Source organism: Megascapheus bottae, chromosome 6 (assembly GCF_031878675.1).
Source record: "Megascapheus bottae isolate mThoBot1 chromosome 6, mThoBot2.hap1, whole genome shotgun sequence".
Classification (NCBI taxonomy): Eukaryota; Metazoa; Chordata; class Mammalia; order Rodentia; family Geomyidae; genus Megascapheus; species Megascapheus bottae.
This window is the reverse complement of record NC_143514.1, coordinates 6,105,590-6,120,505: the sequence shown is the minus strand read 5'-3', so window position 1 is coordinate 6,120,505 and position 14,916 is coordinate 6,105,590. Positions and strand designations below refer to the sequence as shown.

Below are 14,916 nucleotides of genomic sequence, written 5' to 3'. Positions count from 1 at the left end.
TAATTAAGGTCATGTGTTATATGTATGTATTTATATTCACATATAGCTAAAATTAACTATTAGTCACGTTAATATGTAGTAGATATATATTCTAAGCCAGCCACATCAATGCAACTGTAGTCAACTATGGTTAAGAAAATTATGGTCAAAATAGCTTCATTGCAGGGAATGTATATAGTCATAGCATTCAGTGCAGTATATGTGAAATAGAAAGTAGAAAACTTTTTATCACCTGTAGAAGATACATGGGCTAGGAAAAAAAATGATGGGAGACTGATGAAGATACACTGAACATATAAATGGACATGTTAAGTTGTAAACCCGATGTGCAGATATGTACATTTGTAGATTAAAATTAAAAAGTACGAAGATCACTCTGTTAGTATTCCATTTTCCCTCAGAATTTAGGGGAAATAGTTTTTAGTACCCACTTTACTACTAGAGAAAACTAATCAGGAGTAATCAACTCTTAAAAATTAATATCTTAGTGTCTACATCATTGTTTGTATTTTTCAGGGATTCTGTTTTGCTAAAATCTGGAAACTGGGTTAAGAAAATTGATGTGAAGAGAGCTCTCATATCTGAAGATCTTAGCATAAATCTAATTAGCTCTGATTTTGGTAAGTTAAGTAATGACACTATATCTGCAAAGATATATAGTTTTTAAAATTATTTCCTTTATGTGAATACAGATGAAACAATAAAATTGCATTATATAAAATCATGCATTTAGATAATATAAACAGACTTTAAGGGAAACATCATCTATTTAGATGTGGAAAATAGAACATGGATCAGGATAACATAGTTTAAATTAGACTTGTTCAGTTATAGACATTTTCAATATGGTTAAATTGCAATTGTTATAGAAAAATTTATGAAAATCAATATATTCACTTTTATTAAACATTTTTCTGCTTTTAAGAATGTTTTTATTTCCTGGAATTTTATCCCTAGAGTTCAAATAATATAAGAGATATAAAAAGAAAGAAATGGCCAAGAGCTGGTGGCTTATGCCTGTAATGCTATCTACTCAAGAGGCTGAGATCTGAGCATCATGGTTTGAACCCAGCCCAGACAGGAAAGTCTCTGGGACTCTTTATTTCCAATTAACCAGCAAAAAGCTGGAAATAAAGCTGTGGCTTGAGCACTAACCTTGAGCAAAAAATCTCAGGAATAGTACCTAGGCCCTGAATTCAAGCCCTAGGACTGACACAAAATGAAAGAGAGAGAGAGAAAAAGGGAAGGAGGGAGGAAGGGAGAGGAGGAAGGGAGGGAGGGAGGGAAGGAAGGAAGGAAGGAAGGAAGGAAAGAAGGAAGGAAGGAAGAAAAGAAGGAAGGAAAAAGAAAAGGAAAGCCCTCATATATGGCTTCATATATGACATTTTTTATCTTGAGCATTTATATACTTTTTTGCTTTCTAGTTGGACTTGATATTCAGCAGAAGTTTACAGTCTTTTACTTAGGACCCAAGAGCTTTGGAAGTCAAGGAATTATGCAGAGAAAATCAGAAGCAGATATTTCCCATTCTGAACATCCAGATAGATCTGCTGTAACTGGATCTTATAAAGGTAAATATCTCTACTAATTTCTCCTATCCAAATACTAACCAGGCCCAACCCTGCTTAGCTTCCGAGATCAGGCGCGTTCAGAGTGGTATGGCCATAGACAATATCTCTATTAATTTCTATAATTCATGTTTTATATTAAAATATTAATAAGGCCATGGAAGAGTATTGCTATAAATATTGCTTCACTCAATTATGGATAGTCTGAAATTAGATATTTAAGTTTCACACATTAATAGTATGTTGGTACATGGTAGAAAGTTTCTTATAGTTAATATTTCTCTATTTGAAAAGGTATTTATATAAGAAAGTAGTTAATTATTTTATATACATTTTCCCTTCTCCATATCTACTTCATTCTAATAGCTGTTATCAGGTAGGGAATTTTAAAGACATACAGAGGTATATAATGAACAGTTAGATACTGATTGACTAACATAAACAGTGATCAATTCATGGATAAAGTTATTTTACTCAAACTTTGCTTCCATTTCCCCCATTCATCTTTTAAAGCAAATCTCGGGGGCCGGGAGTTTGGCCTAGTGGTTAAAGTGCTTGCCTAGCATGCATGAAGACTCGGGTTCGATTCCTCAGTACCACATATAGAAAAAAAGCCGGAAGTGGTGCTGAGGCTCAAGTGGTAGAGCTCTAGCCTTGAGAAAATCCAAGGACAGTGCTCAGGCCCTGAGCTCAAGCCCAGGACTGGCAAAAAATAAATAAATAAAATAAAATTATAAAAAAAAAAATAAAGCAAATCTCAAGTATCATATCAACATTTTCTGTATATGTTAGACAGTGAAGCAGTAAAATTTAACCTATAATGAAATATAACTATGCAACCAGAATAACAACTATTGATAGATATTATATAATCACAATTATTAATTTTAGTAAGATTGTAAATTGATACAGCTACTTTGGAAGTAATAGTACTTATAAAGCTTAGTAGTATTTATAAAGATCAACATGTACATATTCTATGGTAGAGCAATTCTTTTTCTATGCATACATGAATCCCTGTGTTCGATTCCATGGTGCCACATACACAGAAAAGCCGGAAGTGTTGCTGTGGCTCAAGTGACAGAGCACTAGTCTTGAACCAAAAAGTGCTCAAGTACAGTGTCTAGGCCCTGAGTTCAAGCCCCAAGAGTGGCAAAAAGAAAGAAAGGAAGGAAGGGAGGATGAATTTAGGGGCCAGGAGTGTTTCCTAGTGGTAGAGTGCTTGCCTAGCATGCACGAAGCCGTGGGTTCAACTCCTTAGTACCACATTCACAGAAAAAGCAGGAAGTGGTGCTGTGGCTCTCATGGTAGAGCACTAGCCTTGAAATTGTCCAAGCCCTAGGGCTGGTGAGGGGGGCGGGGTGGGGGAGGACACAAGAGCAAGCAAGCAAGCAAGCAAGAAAATGAATTTAAGGAACTGAAGACATGGTTCCCTTGGTAGAGTACTAGTCAATTAGTGAAAAATATCAGGTACTGAGTTAAAGTTCTAGTCTTGGAAAATAAAAAAAAAGAAAAATAATTTGCAGTTGGCATTTGTGTCTCATGCCTGTAATCCAAGATACTTTGGAAGGCTGAAATCAGAAGAATCTTAGTTCTAGGACAGCACAGGCAAAATTTATGAGACTCTATTTCACCTGAAGAAGCTTGTATTTGTGGCATGCATATATCATTTATGCTAAGTCTCAGATCTTAAAACAGTTAATCACGATTCATGATTCAGGAAAAAGGTAAGATTCTGTTTCAAAACAACAAGTTCAAAAAGGGATTGGAATCATAGTTCAGCAGTAGAATATATTCCTAGCAAGTAGGAGGCCCTGAGTTCAAGCCAAGACAATTTGGGGCTAGAACTGCAGTAGGACCGTATGAACTCAGAACTGTAATTTCAGATGGTCCTCTTTTATTATAAACAGAATCACAGACAGATGGACTATGAAGAAAATAGAAAAGGAAAGTAGAGGTAGAGTGAAGCAGAGTTAAGCATGTCAGGATTGAGATCTTGATGGCTTTCCACTTCTTCTAATCTACAGGAAAGAGTAGCTGCATTAGTGCTTTAGATTCTGTGAGATACATGTATTCACATATTTTTTTCTGCCCAATATCAGGTCTTTGTGTAAAATAGCTTGAATTGTTTCTGTTATTGAAGCTGCTGTGAAAGCTTGGATGTCTACTATACTTTCTACTTAGCATGGGTTTTTTATAAGGGCAGAGGTTCTCCACATATTTAGTAGAAAGTAGACCGAGGATGTGTCTTATCAGACAGGTAATATTTTATTATAATACACACATTTGTACATAAATACCTGCATGAATATTCTAAATCTTAAGAATTTAGAGCTGGCGCGGTGGCTTACACCTGTAATCCTAGCTACTCAGGAGGAACAAGGTTCAAAGTTAGCCGGGGCACAAAAGGACCTGAGACTCTTATCTCCAGTTATCTCCTAGAAAATGGGAAGCAGGGCTTGGCTCAAAAGTAGGGTGGTAGCCTTGAGCTGAAGAGCTCAGGGACAAAGCTCAGGTTGAGATCAAGCCCCATGACTCACACATAAAAAAATTTATATACATCAGATTGTATAACTTAATTCCTTTCAGAAAATTCACAGGTCCCCAAAGATAGATGAGTAGATCTTTAAACATAACATGCATGAACTGTTGAGGAGTCCAATGATTTACCCTACTAGGAATGAGCCACAAAATTTGAGCGTTTTTTTAAACTAAACAATACAAATTAAAGTTGTTTTGATCTCTTGTCAGACCATGCTATTAAGTTACACAAACTGATACCAATACTTCTTGTCTTGTGAGTTCATATCTTGATAAACTCATCCATTTGAAAATACTGTAAGCAGAAAATGTGTTTACTATACTAAATCTACTCAGCACCATAGGTTAGCAACTCAGCACCCATACTGTCTAGTTGTTAACTCACACAGTCACGGGGCAGATGGAGCTGTGGCTCACAGCCACTGCCTGCATTGCAAGAGGGTAGAGCAGCATACAGCACTGACCTAGTAAGAGGTCAAAACTCAGACATTTAAAGTTTGGTTTCTATTGTCACTTTCCAATCAATGTAATTATGAAAATCATTACTTTCAAGACTGTCTTGTATTTGGTTCAGATAATATAGTTCAGTACAATTCTAGTTGAGATCATTAACAAATTTGCTTTACTTGAAATATTGGAACTGAGTGCTTTAGAACATATAAATATATATGGCAAAGTTATGAAACCATGTGCATTTTAGATTATGATAATATGAAGTATGAGTATGATAAAATATATTTAATGATTCAGGCTTGGTTGGATTCTGAGATGTTTATTTTATAATTAACAAAGTCTTAATAAGGTTTGTATTAGTTTGTAAGACAAATTCAATCATTCTAACATGTGGAGAGCAGACACATTCTAAGTACTGTTTTCAACAAAAACAAAATAGTATGCCGTTGTCATTTCTGAACAACTTGCCAATTCTGCCTTAAAATTTTTGCAAACAGATTTCCTGATCTGTTAGTTTTCACCAGTGGAAGAAAATGTGTATATGTAGTCATCATCTACCATCTTGGAGCAGTGTTTAAAAATATATCTTTTTAGAAGGCTTAGACTAAGACAGAGTTAACTGTGGAAAAAAAGGGACATATTGAAAGCATTTCCTTCTTGGTCTTCCTATTCCCCAAATAATAGATTTCTTTTCTAAATAAATTAAGTTAATCTTCTAGGGAAAAACCAAACAAGTTAGTATAACTAGAGAAACAGAATGTTTGAAAGAGCATTATCTAGGATTATCCTATAAGAATTAGAATTTTTAATTTACTATTTACTAATCAGATAGTTCAGAGCATGTACTTAACATCTGTAAGAATTAGTTTTCTCACTAAAACTGAGATATAATAAAAGTACCTCATTGGCAAACAATCGAAAATGCCCATATATTTGAAGACAGGATAATGCAAGAATGTAACAAAATTTAATAGAAAACATTAAATAATTTTATAGAAACTACTGTAAAGATTAAATTTCTCTCATAAAATAGAACTTAATACCGTGTTCTTTCAAAGAACAAGAGCAAAGACAGGAAAGTAAAATCTGCAATCAGAAACAAACAAGAGAACCTCTACGTCAGGGCCATTTTAATAAAAGTACAGTCTAAAGGCAAAAAGTAGAGGGAACCGAAGATATAAGAGAAAGAGGGGGAAATCAAAGAGCCTAATATCTGACTCTCAAGTGTTCTAAAAAGAACAAATTAAAAAAGGGTATTTTGAGGTCGGCTCAACAAAACATAAGCAAAGACATCATCAACTTAAATGACACCATAGCCCAGCTGGACTTAACAGATATACACACAGTCTTCCATCCAAAGGCGAAACTTTAGACATTTTTCTCAGCAGCACATGGAACATACTCCAAAATAGATCATGTAATAGTTCATATAGAAAACTTAAGCAGATACAAGAGGACTGATATAATCCCATGCATTCTATCTGAGTGGAGTCAGGCTAGTTCTGAACAACACAGTAAAAGTTAAAAAACATAAAACACTTGGAAGCTGAACAACACACTTCTGAATAACTCCTGGGTGACAGATCAGATCAAAGAACAAATTCAAAACTTTCTTGAATGTAATGACAATCAAGATACCTCACAAAGGAACTTATGGGACACAGCAAAGGCAGTTCTGAGGGGCAAATCTATCACACTAGGAGCCCATATTAAAAACACAGAAGAAGAGCATGTAAATAACCTAAAGAAGAAACTGAAGCACCTAGAGGAGCAACAAGAAGTTAATTCTAAAACAATGAGAATGACAGAAATAACAAAAATAAAATCAGAAATATCAGAGATTGAAATAAGATCCACTGTACATAAAATTAATAAATCAAAAAGTTGGTTCTTTGAAAGAGTCAACAAAATTGACAGACCCCTAGCAAGATTAATCAAAAAAAGGAGAGAGGAGACTCAAATAAACAAGATTAGAGACCCCACGGGAACAATCACAACCAATATCCAAGAAATGCAGTCCATTATGAATAAGTGCTACTACCAGGGCATATATTCAAAAAAAAAAAAACAAGAAAATCTAGAAGAAATGGATGACTTCTTAAATAAATATAGGCTATCTACATTGAAAAATGATGAGGTAAACAAATTGAACAAACCAATTTCATACAATGAAATTGCAGAAGCAATCAGGGAAATGCCAACCAAAAAGAGCCCAGGTCCAGATGGTTTTACTGCAGAATTCTACAATATGTTTAAAGACGTAGTAACAGCTTTACTCTTGAAACTTTTCCGAGAAATAGAAACAGAAGGAGCAATACCAAACTCATTTTATGAAGCTAATATTACACTCATCCCCAAACCAGGGAAAGACCCAACAAAAAAAGAAAATTACAAATCTATCTCTCTAATGGACACAGATGCAAAGCTCCTCAGTAAAATACTAGCCCACAGAATCCAGAAACAAATTTTAAAAATTACACACTACGATCAAGGAGGCTTCACCCCACAGATGCAAGGCTGGTTTAACATTCGCAAATCAATCAATGTAATACATCATATCAGTAGAGCTAAGGATAAGAATCATATGATAATTTCTCTGGATGCGGAGAAGGCATTTGACAAAATACAACATCCATTCATGTTGAAAGCACTAGAAAAAATAGGAATAAGAGGTACATTCCTTAAAATATTTAAAGTCATCTATATGACAAACCTACAGCCAGTATTATACTAAATGGTGAAAGACTGGAACCATTTACCTTAAAATCAGGAACTAGACAGGGATGTCCACTCTCTCCACTTCTCTTCAATATAGTGCTGGAGCCCTTAGCCAGAGCAATAAGGCAAGAAAAGGACATCAAAGGGATCCACATAGGGAAAGAAGAAATTAAACTATCCCTATTCTCAGATGACATGATCCTCTACTTAAGTGACCCAACAAGCTCCACTCCCAAACTCTTCGAATTAATAAACCACTTTAGCAAAGTGGCAGGATACAAAATTAACCTGCAAGTCAGTAGCCTTGGGCCGGGAGTTTGGCCTACTGGTAGAGTGCCTGTCTAGCATGCACAAAGACCCAGGTTTGATTCCTTGGTACCACATACATAGAAAAAGCCAGAAGTGGTGCGGTGGCTCAGGGTAGAACACTAGCCTTAAGGAAAGCCCAAGGACAGTGTTCAGGCCCTGAGCTCAAGCCCTGGACTGGCCAAAAAATAAAAAAGTCAGTAGCCTTCTTGTACGCCAACAATACACAACCAGAAGACCAAATCAAGAAAATGATCCCATTTGCAATAGCCCCCAAAAGAATAAAAAACTTAGGAATTAACTTAACCAAGAATGTAAAGGAATTATTTAATGAAAACTATAAAAGCCTAATAAAAGAAATTAAAGAGGACACCAGGAAATGGAAAGAAATCTCATGCTCATGGGTAGGGAGAACCAATATAGTGAAAATGGCCATACTGCCAAAATTGATATACAAATTCAATGCAATCCCCATCAAAATCCCAAAGACATTCTTTACTGAAATAGAAGATACAATCCAAAGGTTCAAGAAAAGACCTAGAATAGCCAAAGTGATTCTAGGCAAAAAGAGCAATGCAGGTGATATTACAATACCAGATTCAAACTCTACTATAGAGCCATAATAACAAAAACAGCATGGTATTGGCACAAAAACAGACCAGAAGATCAGTGGACAGAATAGAAGATCTAGAAATAGAACCACAGATCTGTAGTCAACTTGTATTCAACAAAGGAGCCAAAGATATGCAATGGAACAAACACAGCCTATTCAATTATTGGTGCTGGCAAAACTGGGCAGCCACATGCAGAAAGCTAAAAATTGACCCTAGCCTTTCGCCACGCACAAGCATTAACTCAAAATGGATCAAAGACCTCAATGTCAGACTGGAAACCTTGAAACTGCTACACAATAGAGTAGGAAAGACACTGGAACTCATAGGCACAGGCAAAAACTTCTTGAACAGAGTTCCCAGGGTCACAGAAGATTGGAGAGAGACTCAACAAGTGGGACTACCTAAAAATAAAAAGTTTCTGCACAGATAAAAGCATAGCCACTAAAGTAGAGAGACAGCCAACCAACTGGGAAAAAATATTTACCAACAATACATCTGACAAATGCTTAATATCCAGTATCTACAGGGAACTCAAGAAACTAATTCCCCCCAAACCCAACAAACAATTCACTAAATGGGCAAGGGAACTAAAGAGAGACTTATCAAAAGAAGAGGTTAAAATGGCAGAAAAGCATATGAGAAAATGTTCGTCATCCATGGTCATAAAAGAAATGCAAATAAAAATAACCCTAGATACCACCTTACCCCAACAAGAATGGCCAAGATTCTGAACTCAGACAATGACAGATGCTGGAAGGGTTGTGGATGCTGGTGGGAATGTAAACAAATTCAGCCACTCAGGAAAGCGGTGTGGAGGTTTTTTAAAGAACTGAAAATTGACCTTCCCTGCAATCCCGCCATACCACTCCTGGGCATCTGTCCTGAACATCATAACCCAAGATATGATAAGGACACCTGTTCAGCTGTGTACATAGATAATATATTCATTTCCTAATAATAAAAGTGAGTGTCAAATTGACAATGCAAGTTATACCTCATTATGTGCAAGCATTTACTTGAAGTAACTTCTTTATGATAGTAGATGGCTTTTTATAAACTAAAACCTTTCATACATACAACATGGCTTTTTATAAACTAAAACCTTTCATACATACAACATACAGTAGAGTCATTGTTTGAATTTTTGTGTGTGCAATAGTCCTGGGACTTGAACTTGGCATGCATGTTCTCTCTCAGCTTTTCTGCTCAAGGCTAGCACTCACCACTTGAGCCACATATCCGCTTTCAGCATGTTAGTGGTTAATAAGAATCTCAGGAACCAATTTCCTGTCTGGGCTAGCAGGAAGGCCAACCCTGAGATCCTTATATCTCAGCCTCGTGAGTAGCTAAGATGACAGGTGTGAACCCCCACTCCCTAGCAGATTTTCTTTGTTGTTTCTTAGTTTCTGTAGTGATCCACCTGAACATTTTAACTTTCGTTGTTGGTGGTGGTGGTGGTGGTCGGTCATGGGGCTTGAACTCTGGGCTTGTTTTCAGGTAGTTGCTTCAGTAAAATGAGATAGCCAATGAGGAAAGAAGTAGGTTCAGGGGACTCAGCTAAGGAGCTAAACAAAGAAATTTTCAGGATGACAGCTATGAGATGGTCCCATTGCATTAGGAGGAGGATCAGAGGGCTTGAAAAAGGAGGCATCTTTGGGGGACAAGTGGATGGGGTATTTTCTTGTATTTATCTTTATGTCTAAAATATTGAATGAACTTTTAGGATACTTATGGTGGATATGGCTAAACTAAAACGAAAGCAACAGAACTTCAGGGAATCATTTGTAATAATTAGTGCACATCTAGGATTCTCCTAGCAGAGGATCACAATAGCTCAATTTTGTTAGTTGGAAGTAAGATCAAGAAAAGGGCTACATAAGCCAGGTGCTGGTTACTCATCCCTTTAATCTTTGCTACTCATGAGTCTAAGATCTGAGGATCAGATTCAAAACCAACCTGGGTAGCAAAGTCCATGAGACTCTTATCCCTAATTAAGCACCAAAAAGCTAAAAGTAGAGCTGTGACTCAAATGTAGACTGCTAGCTTGAGCAAACCTAAACAAAAACAAAAAACCCAACAGGGGCTGGGAGTTTGGCCTAGTAATAGAGTGCTTGCCTAGCATGCATGAAGACCTGGATTCAGTTCCTCAGTACCACATCCATAGAAACAGCTTGTTGTGGTTCAAGTGGTAGAGCTCTAACCTTGAGGAAAGCCCAAGGATGCTGTTGAGGCCCTGAGTTCAAGCGTCAGGACTGGCCAAAATAAACCCCAAAAAACAAAAACAAAAACAAAAAAAAAACCACCAACAACAAACCCAGGGATAGTGCCCAGGTCCTGAGTTCAAGGCCCAGGACCAGCATAAAAACAGTCCATTTAAAATTCAATAAATAAAGGAACTATCATACAATGAAACTCCTTTATACAATTAATATATACTTGTAAAAATGAAAAGAGTAGTATTTTAAAATTGTATATAGTTAACATTTGGGGAAGTATAAATATCATAATCCTATTGTCCTACATGAGAGGAAACAGATTAGGAAAAATGACATATTAGTTCAAAAAATAGATTTAATATCACATTGGTTTGTGTTTCCTATTTAATTTAGGAATGACTCCCTGCAAAAAGCCTGGCAACAGAGAATGCAATCATCACTGCAAAAATAAACATACGTGTGGACATGACTGCTGTGAGTTCTCTAGAACAATGGTCTTTCCCACATTAAAATTGAATGTCCTTGGCCTTCCAGTTTCCCTAGTTATTATGATATTATATTATCCAACTTACAACTCTTCAATAATTTTCTTCCTTAGGGGGAAAAATGCAAAAAGTAAAGATTAAAATTGAAATCAGATTGGCTTTATACTGAATAATGACTAAAGTTAAACAATCTAAAATTTTATAGGTAAAATTGGAGTTGCACAGAAGTCAGAAGTTAAAGAGTCATCAATTTCTTCATATTTATCTGATTTAAGGAACAGGAATGCTATTTCACCTCTTCCTCCATGTAAACGTCTCAAGGTTAATTTTAGTATCATTTTTCTTTGGTTTTACCTTTAAATGAAAGTAAATATCACTTGTTCTGTGTATCAGTTAGGTAGATATTTGCAGTATATTGTACTGGGGTTTGAACCCTGTACTAAGCAAGTACTCTACAACCTTAGCCATTTCACCAATCTACTTCATTTTTTGCCCTTCTTTCCTTCATCTGTCCTGAACTGAGATGGAAATTGTGAAGTTGATTTGGATTCTCGCATCTAGATGGGTTTTGAGCACAAGCCTTCCTTTCAGCAATAAAGGAATGAGTTTCCACTGGTTGATAATAAGCTAGTCAGTAGCAAATTTATATTGAGCCTAAACTATCACATCCTAAAAAATCCTTTTCGAGGGTTCTCAGAAGAATAAAGATTCTGTCACATGCCTTAAATGGAATGTTGAGAAATGGGAAGGGACATGAGGTTTGTAATGATTACCACTGCGTCTGAGCGATTAATTTTTATGAACATAAATTTTTCTTCCTTCCCTTCTTTTTCTTTCTGTTCTCCTTTTCTCATTCCATATTCACTGAGCAACAAGGATATTGCAAGTTGTTAAGATATAATGATAAAAAAGAATTAATAGTTGAATGAAGGACTCAATAAAATAAGCCTTATTTATACTTCTATGACAGAAGTATAAGAGTTAAGTTAAATAAGATGTGTACTCCATACACGTTTTATGGAGCAGGAAAGGATTCTTAATAGATGTGATTGAAACCCAAAGGATAAGTCAGGCGCCATAGGGATAGAGTACCACAACAGTAGTGAGAGTGATATAATATTCCAGGCAAGATGCAAAATATGTATTAGGGGAGGAGGGAGGCAGAAAGAAGAGGAGAGGGAAAAATCATGTGACACAAGTAGGCGCTTGGTCATGCAGACCTTTTTGCTATTTTAGGGATATAAATTTTTGCTCGAAGTATTGAGTGACATGACCAGAATTATATTTTATAAAGATCACTCTGGCTGCAAGGTGGAGAAGAGCATAGAGGTTAAAAAAATAGAAGCATAAGGACTCATTAACTCGTTTTTAATTTTTTCAATAATTGATAGGTGTTATCTAGCACAATGGCAGTAGCAATAGAGATAGTATGTTTAAGAGATTGTTCAGAGGTAATATGATCAAACATCTTTGTTATTTTAGTTTTATAGGGAGTGAGGTAGGAGGAACAGTCAAAAAAGTATGCCCAGATTTCTGGCTTGAACAACAGGAAGAAAAGCTGGGCATGTATATGGCAGGAACACCAAAAGAAAAACAAATTTGAAGAATGAGAAAGAATAAATTCAACTTAGGACATAATGAATTTAAGGCTGAGGATGTAGCATAGTGAAAGAGCACCTGCCTTGCATGCAAGAGTACCCAAGTTCAATACCCCACACTAAAAAACTAAGAGGACTCAGAAACCAAGATTTATACGTAAAAAACATCCTTCAGGCAGTTGGATGTAAGACAGAGTGATGAGTTAGAAATATGAATTTTTTTTCCAGTCATGGGGCTTGAACTCAGGGCCTGAACACTGTCCTTGGACTTTTCTCAAGGCTAATGCTCTCCCACTTGAGCCACAGCACCCCTTCCAGCTTTTTTCTATGTATGTGGTACCGAGGAATCAAACCCAGGTCTTCGTGCATGCTAGGCAAGCACTAGGCCAAACTCCCGGCCCCTAGAAATATGAATTTGATAGTCATATATAGATGACCATTGAAGCCATGGGACTAAATAGATCTTTCATTAGAATGTACGGAGTGAGAAAATAAGGCCTTGTAAAGAACTATGAAGATTGCCAAAACCTGAGAAAGGCTTGAGAGGAAAATTTGAGTTGAAAACTATCCTGAATTTCCCCTAATTTCATTGATTTCTGGGCCTGTACCAGCAGGAATGTTGCTGTTTGGCTAAGTTGTTAAAGTTAATTTGAAATGATTAATTTGATTAATTTGAAATTAAAAATAAACTTGTCATTTTTTTCATTAATAGCTACAGATGAATAAATCTCAAAGTGTGGATCTTAAAGAGTTTGGTTTTACTCCAAAACCTTCCATACCCAATAGATCAAGGTACAAATCGAATGTTAATATCTAAGTTTAAAATACTCATTTTAAATTATTCGTTCCTTTATATAACCCCTTTTTCAGGAGAAGGTGGTCATTTGGCTACTCACAGAAAATCATGCTAATCATTGAGTTCCATGGTGAAGCAACTATGTTATTTACATGGACATATATACACATATACACACAAAAGTTGAATCATCTTTTGTTCCATACATTTGTTTAGAACTCTACAGTTATAGAATATTTGAACATTCACTGAACCATGTTTTTCCTAGGAAACTATTTATTCTGTGTCATCATGTCAGATTCACTGCCTTCTAAACTAGGTGTCAGAAATACATCAGGTTTTAGAAAGGGACACCATGTTGATATGCAAAGTACAAACTTTATGCAAGTACTCATTCCATATTTATTAGATTTATAAAATAATTCATAATTTGCGAGTTTTATTTTTGTATATTATCTCTTTTTTACTTTAACAGCCACTTTGTTCACAAAGCATCTTCATCTCATTTTATTGATAAATGAAATGAACCTCTTATTTCTAGTTAGTAAGCAGAAGACCTTGGTGACAGTATATTGTTCTTTTCTCATGTCATGATTCCTAGAATCATCCAGGTAAGTGTGTTGCAATACATGAAGGACAGTTAATTAATTAACTAGTACAGAGTAAGAAATTACTAATCAGAATACTAAATGCCAGCATTACTTCTAAGGGGCTCAGTTTTAATCTTAACTAAAAACAGAAATAGTAATATATATTTTTATTAAAAGATTTTAACAGATTTTTACATCATATTTCAAATGTCATGTTAAACAAGTATTCAAGAAGGGAACATAATTTAGAACATAATTAAAATTAAGCTGAGAGTTTGTATGTCATAGATACATATTGAGCTATGTAACATTATGTCTATAGAGTATATATCCCATCATGGATTTTTATGTCTATGTAGGTATTTATATCTCCAAGATCATGTCAATAACCTTGAGTACTCATCACAGATTTTTATGTCTACATAGGTATTTATATCTCCAAGATCATGTCAGTGACCTTGAGTACTTGAATATTGAGTCATCACTCTTGTACTGTTTGAATCTAATATCCACATATCAAGGAGACCATGCGCCTTTTGTTCTTTTGGTCTTGACTTATTTCACTCAATATGATTTGCTCTAGTTTCATCCACTTACCAGTGAATGCCATTATTTTATCTTGTCTGGTGGCTATGTAGAATTCCATTGTATATATGTACCACACTTTTTGTATCCATTCATCTGTAGTGAGGCATCTGGGTTGTTTCCATCACTTGGCTATTGTGAACAGTGCAGAAATGAACATGGTTGCGCAAGTGTCCTTATCATCTTCTGGGTTATATATGCTCAGGGTAGATGCATAGGAGTGGTATGGCTGGGTCACAGGGAAGGTCTATTTTTAGTTTTTTGAGAAACTTCCAAATTGCCTTCCAGAGTGGTTGTACTAGTTTACATTCCCACTAGCAGTGCAGTAGTGTTCCTCTTTCTCCACATCCCTGTCAGCATTTGTCATTGTCTGAGTTCAGAATATTGGTCGTTCTAATTGGGGTAAGGTGGTATGTTAGGGTTGTTTTTATTTGCATTTCCTTTAT

General features: G+C 35.8%; 1 protein-coding gene across 1 annotated transcript in view; it reads left to right on the top strand.

Annotated features, from left to right (window-relative positions):
• The window catches only part of Hfm1 (helicase for meiosis 1), an 81,133-nt gene that overhangs the window by 53,811 nt on the left and 12,406 nt on the right, over positions 1 to 14,916 (top strand). The window contains exons 28-32 of the mRNA XM_090334176.1: positions 517 to 620; positions 1,425 to 1,571; positions 10,810 to 10,890; positions 11,107 to 11,222; positions 13,212 to 13,291. Coding sequence (XP_090190302.1) covers positions 517 to 620; positions 1,425 to 1,571; positions 10,810 to 10,890; positions 11,107 to 11,222; positions 13,212 to 13,291 — 528 coding nt within the window. The remainder of the gene's footprint in view (positions 1 to 516; positions 621 to 1,424; positions 1,572 to 10,809; positions 10,891 to 11,106; positions 11,223 to 13,211; positions 13,292 to 14,916) is intronic.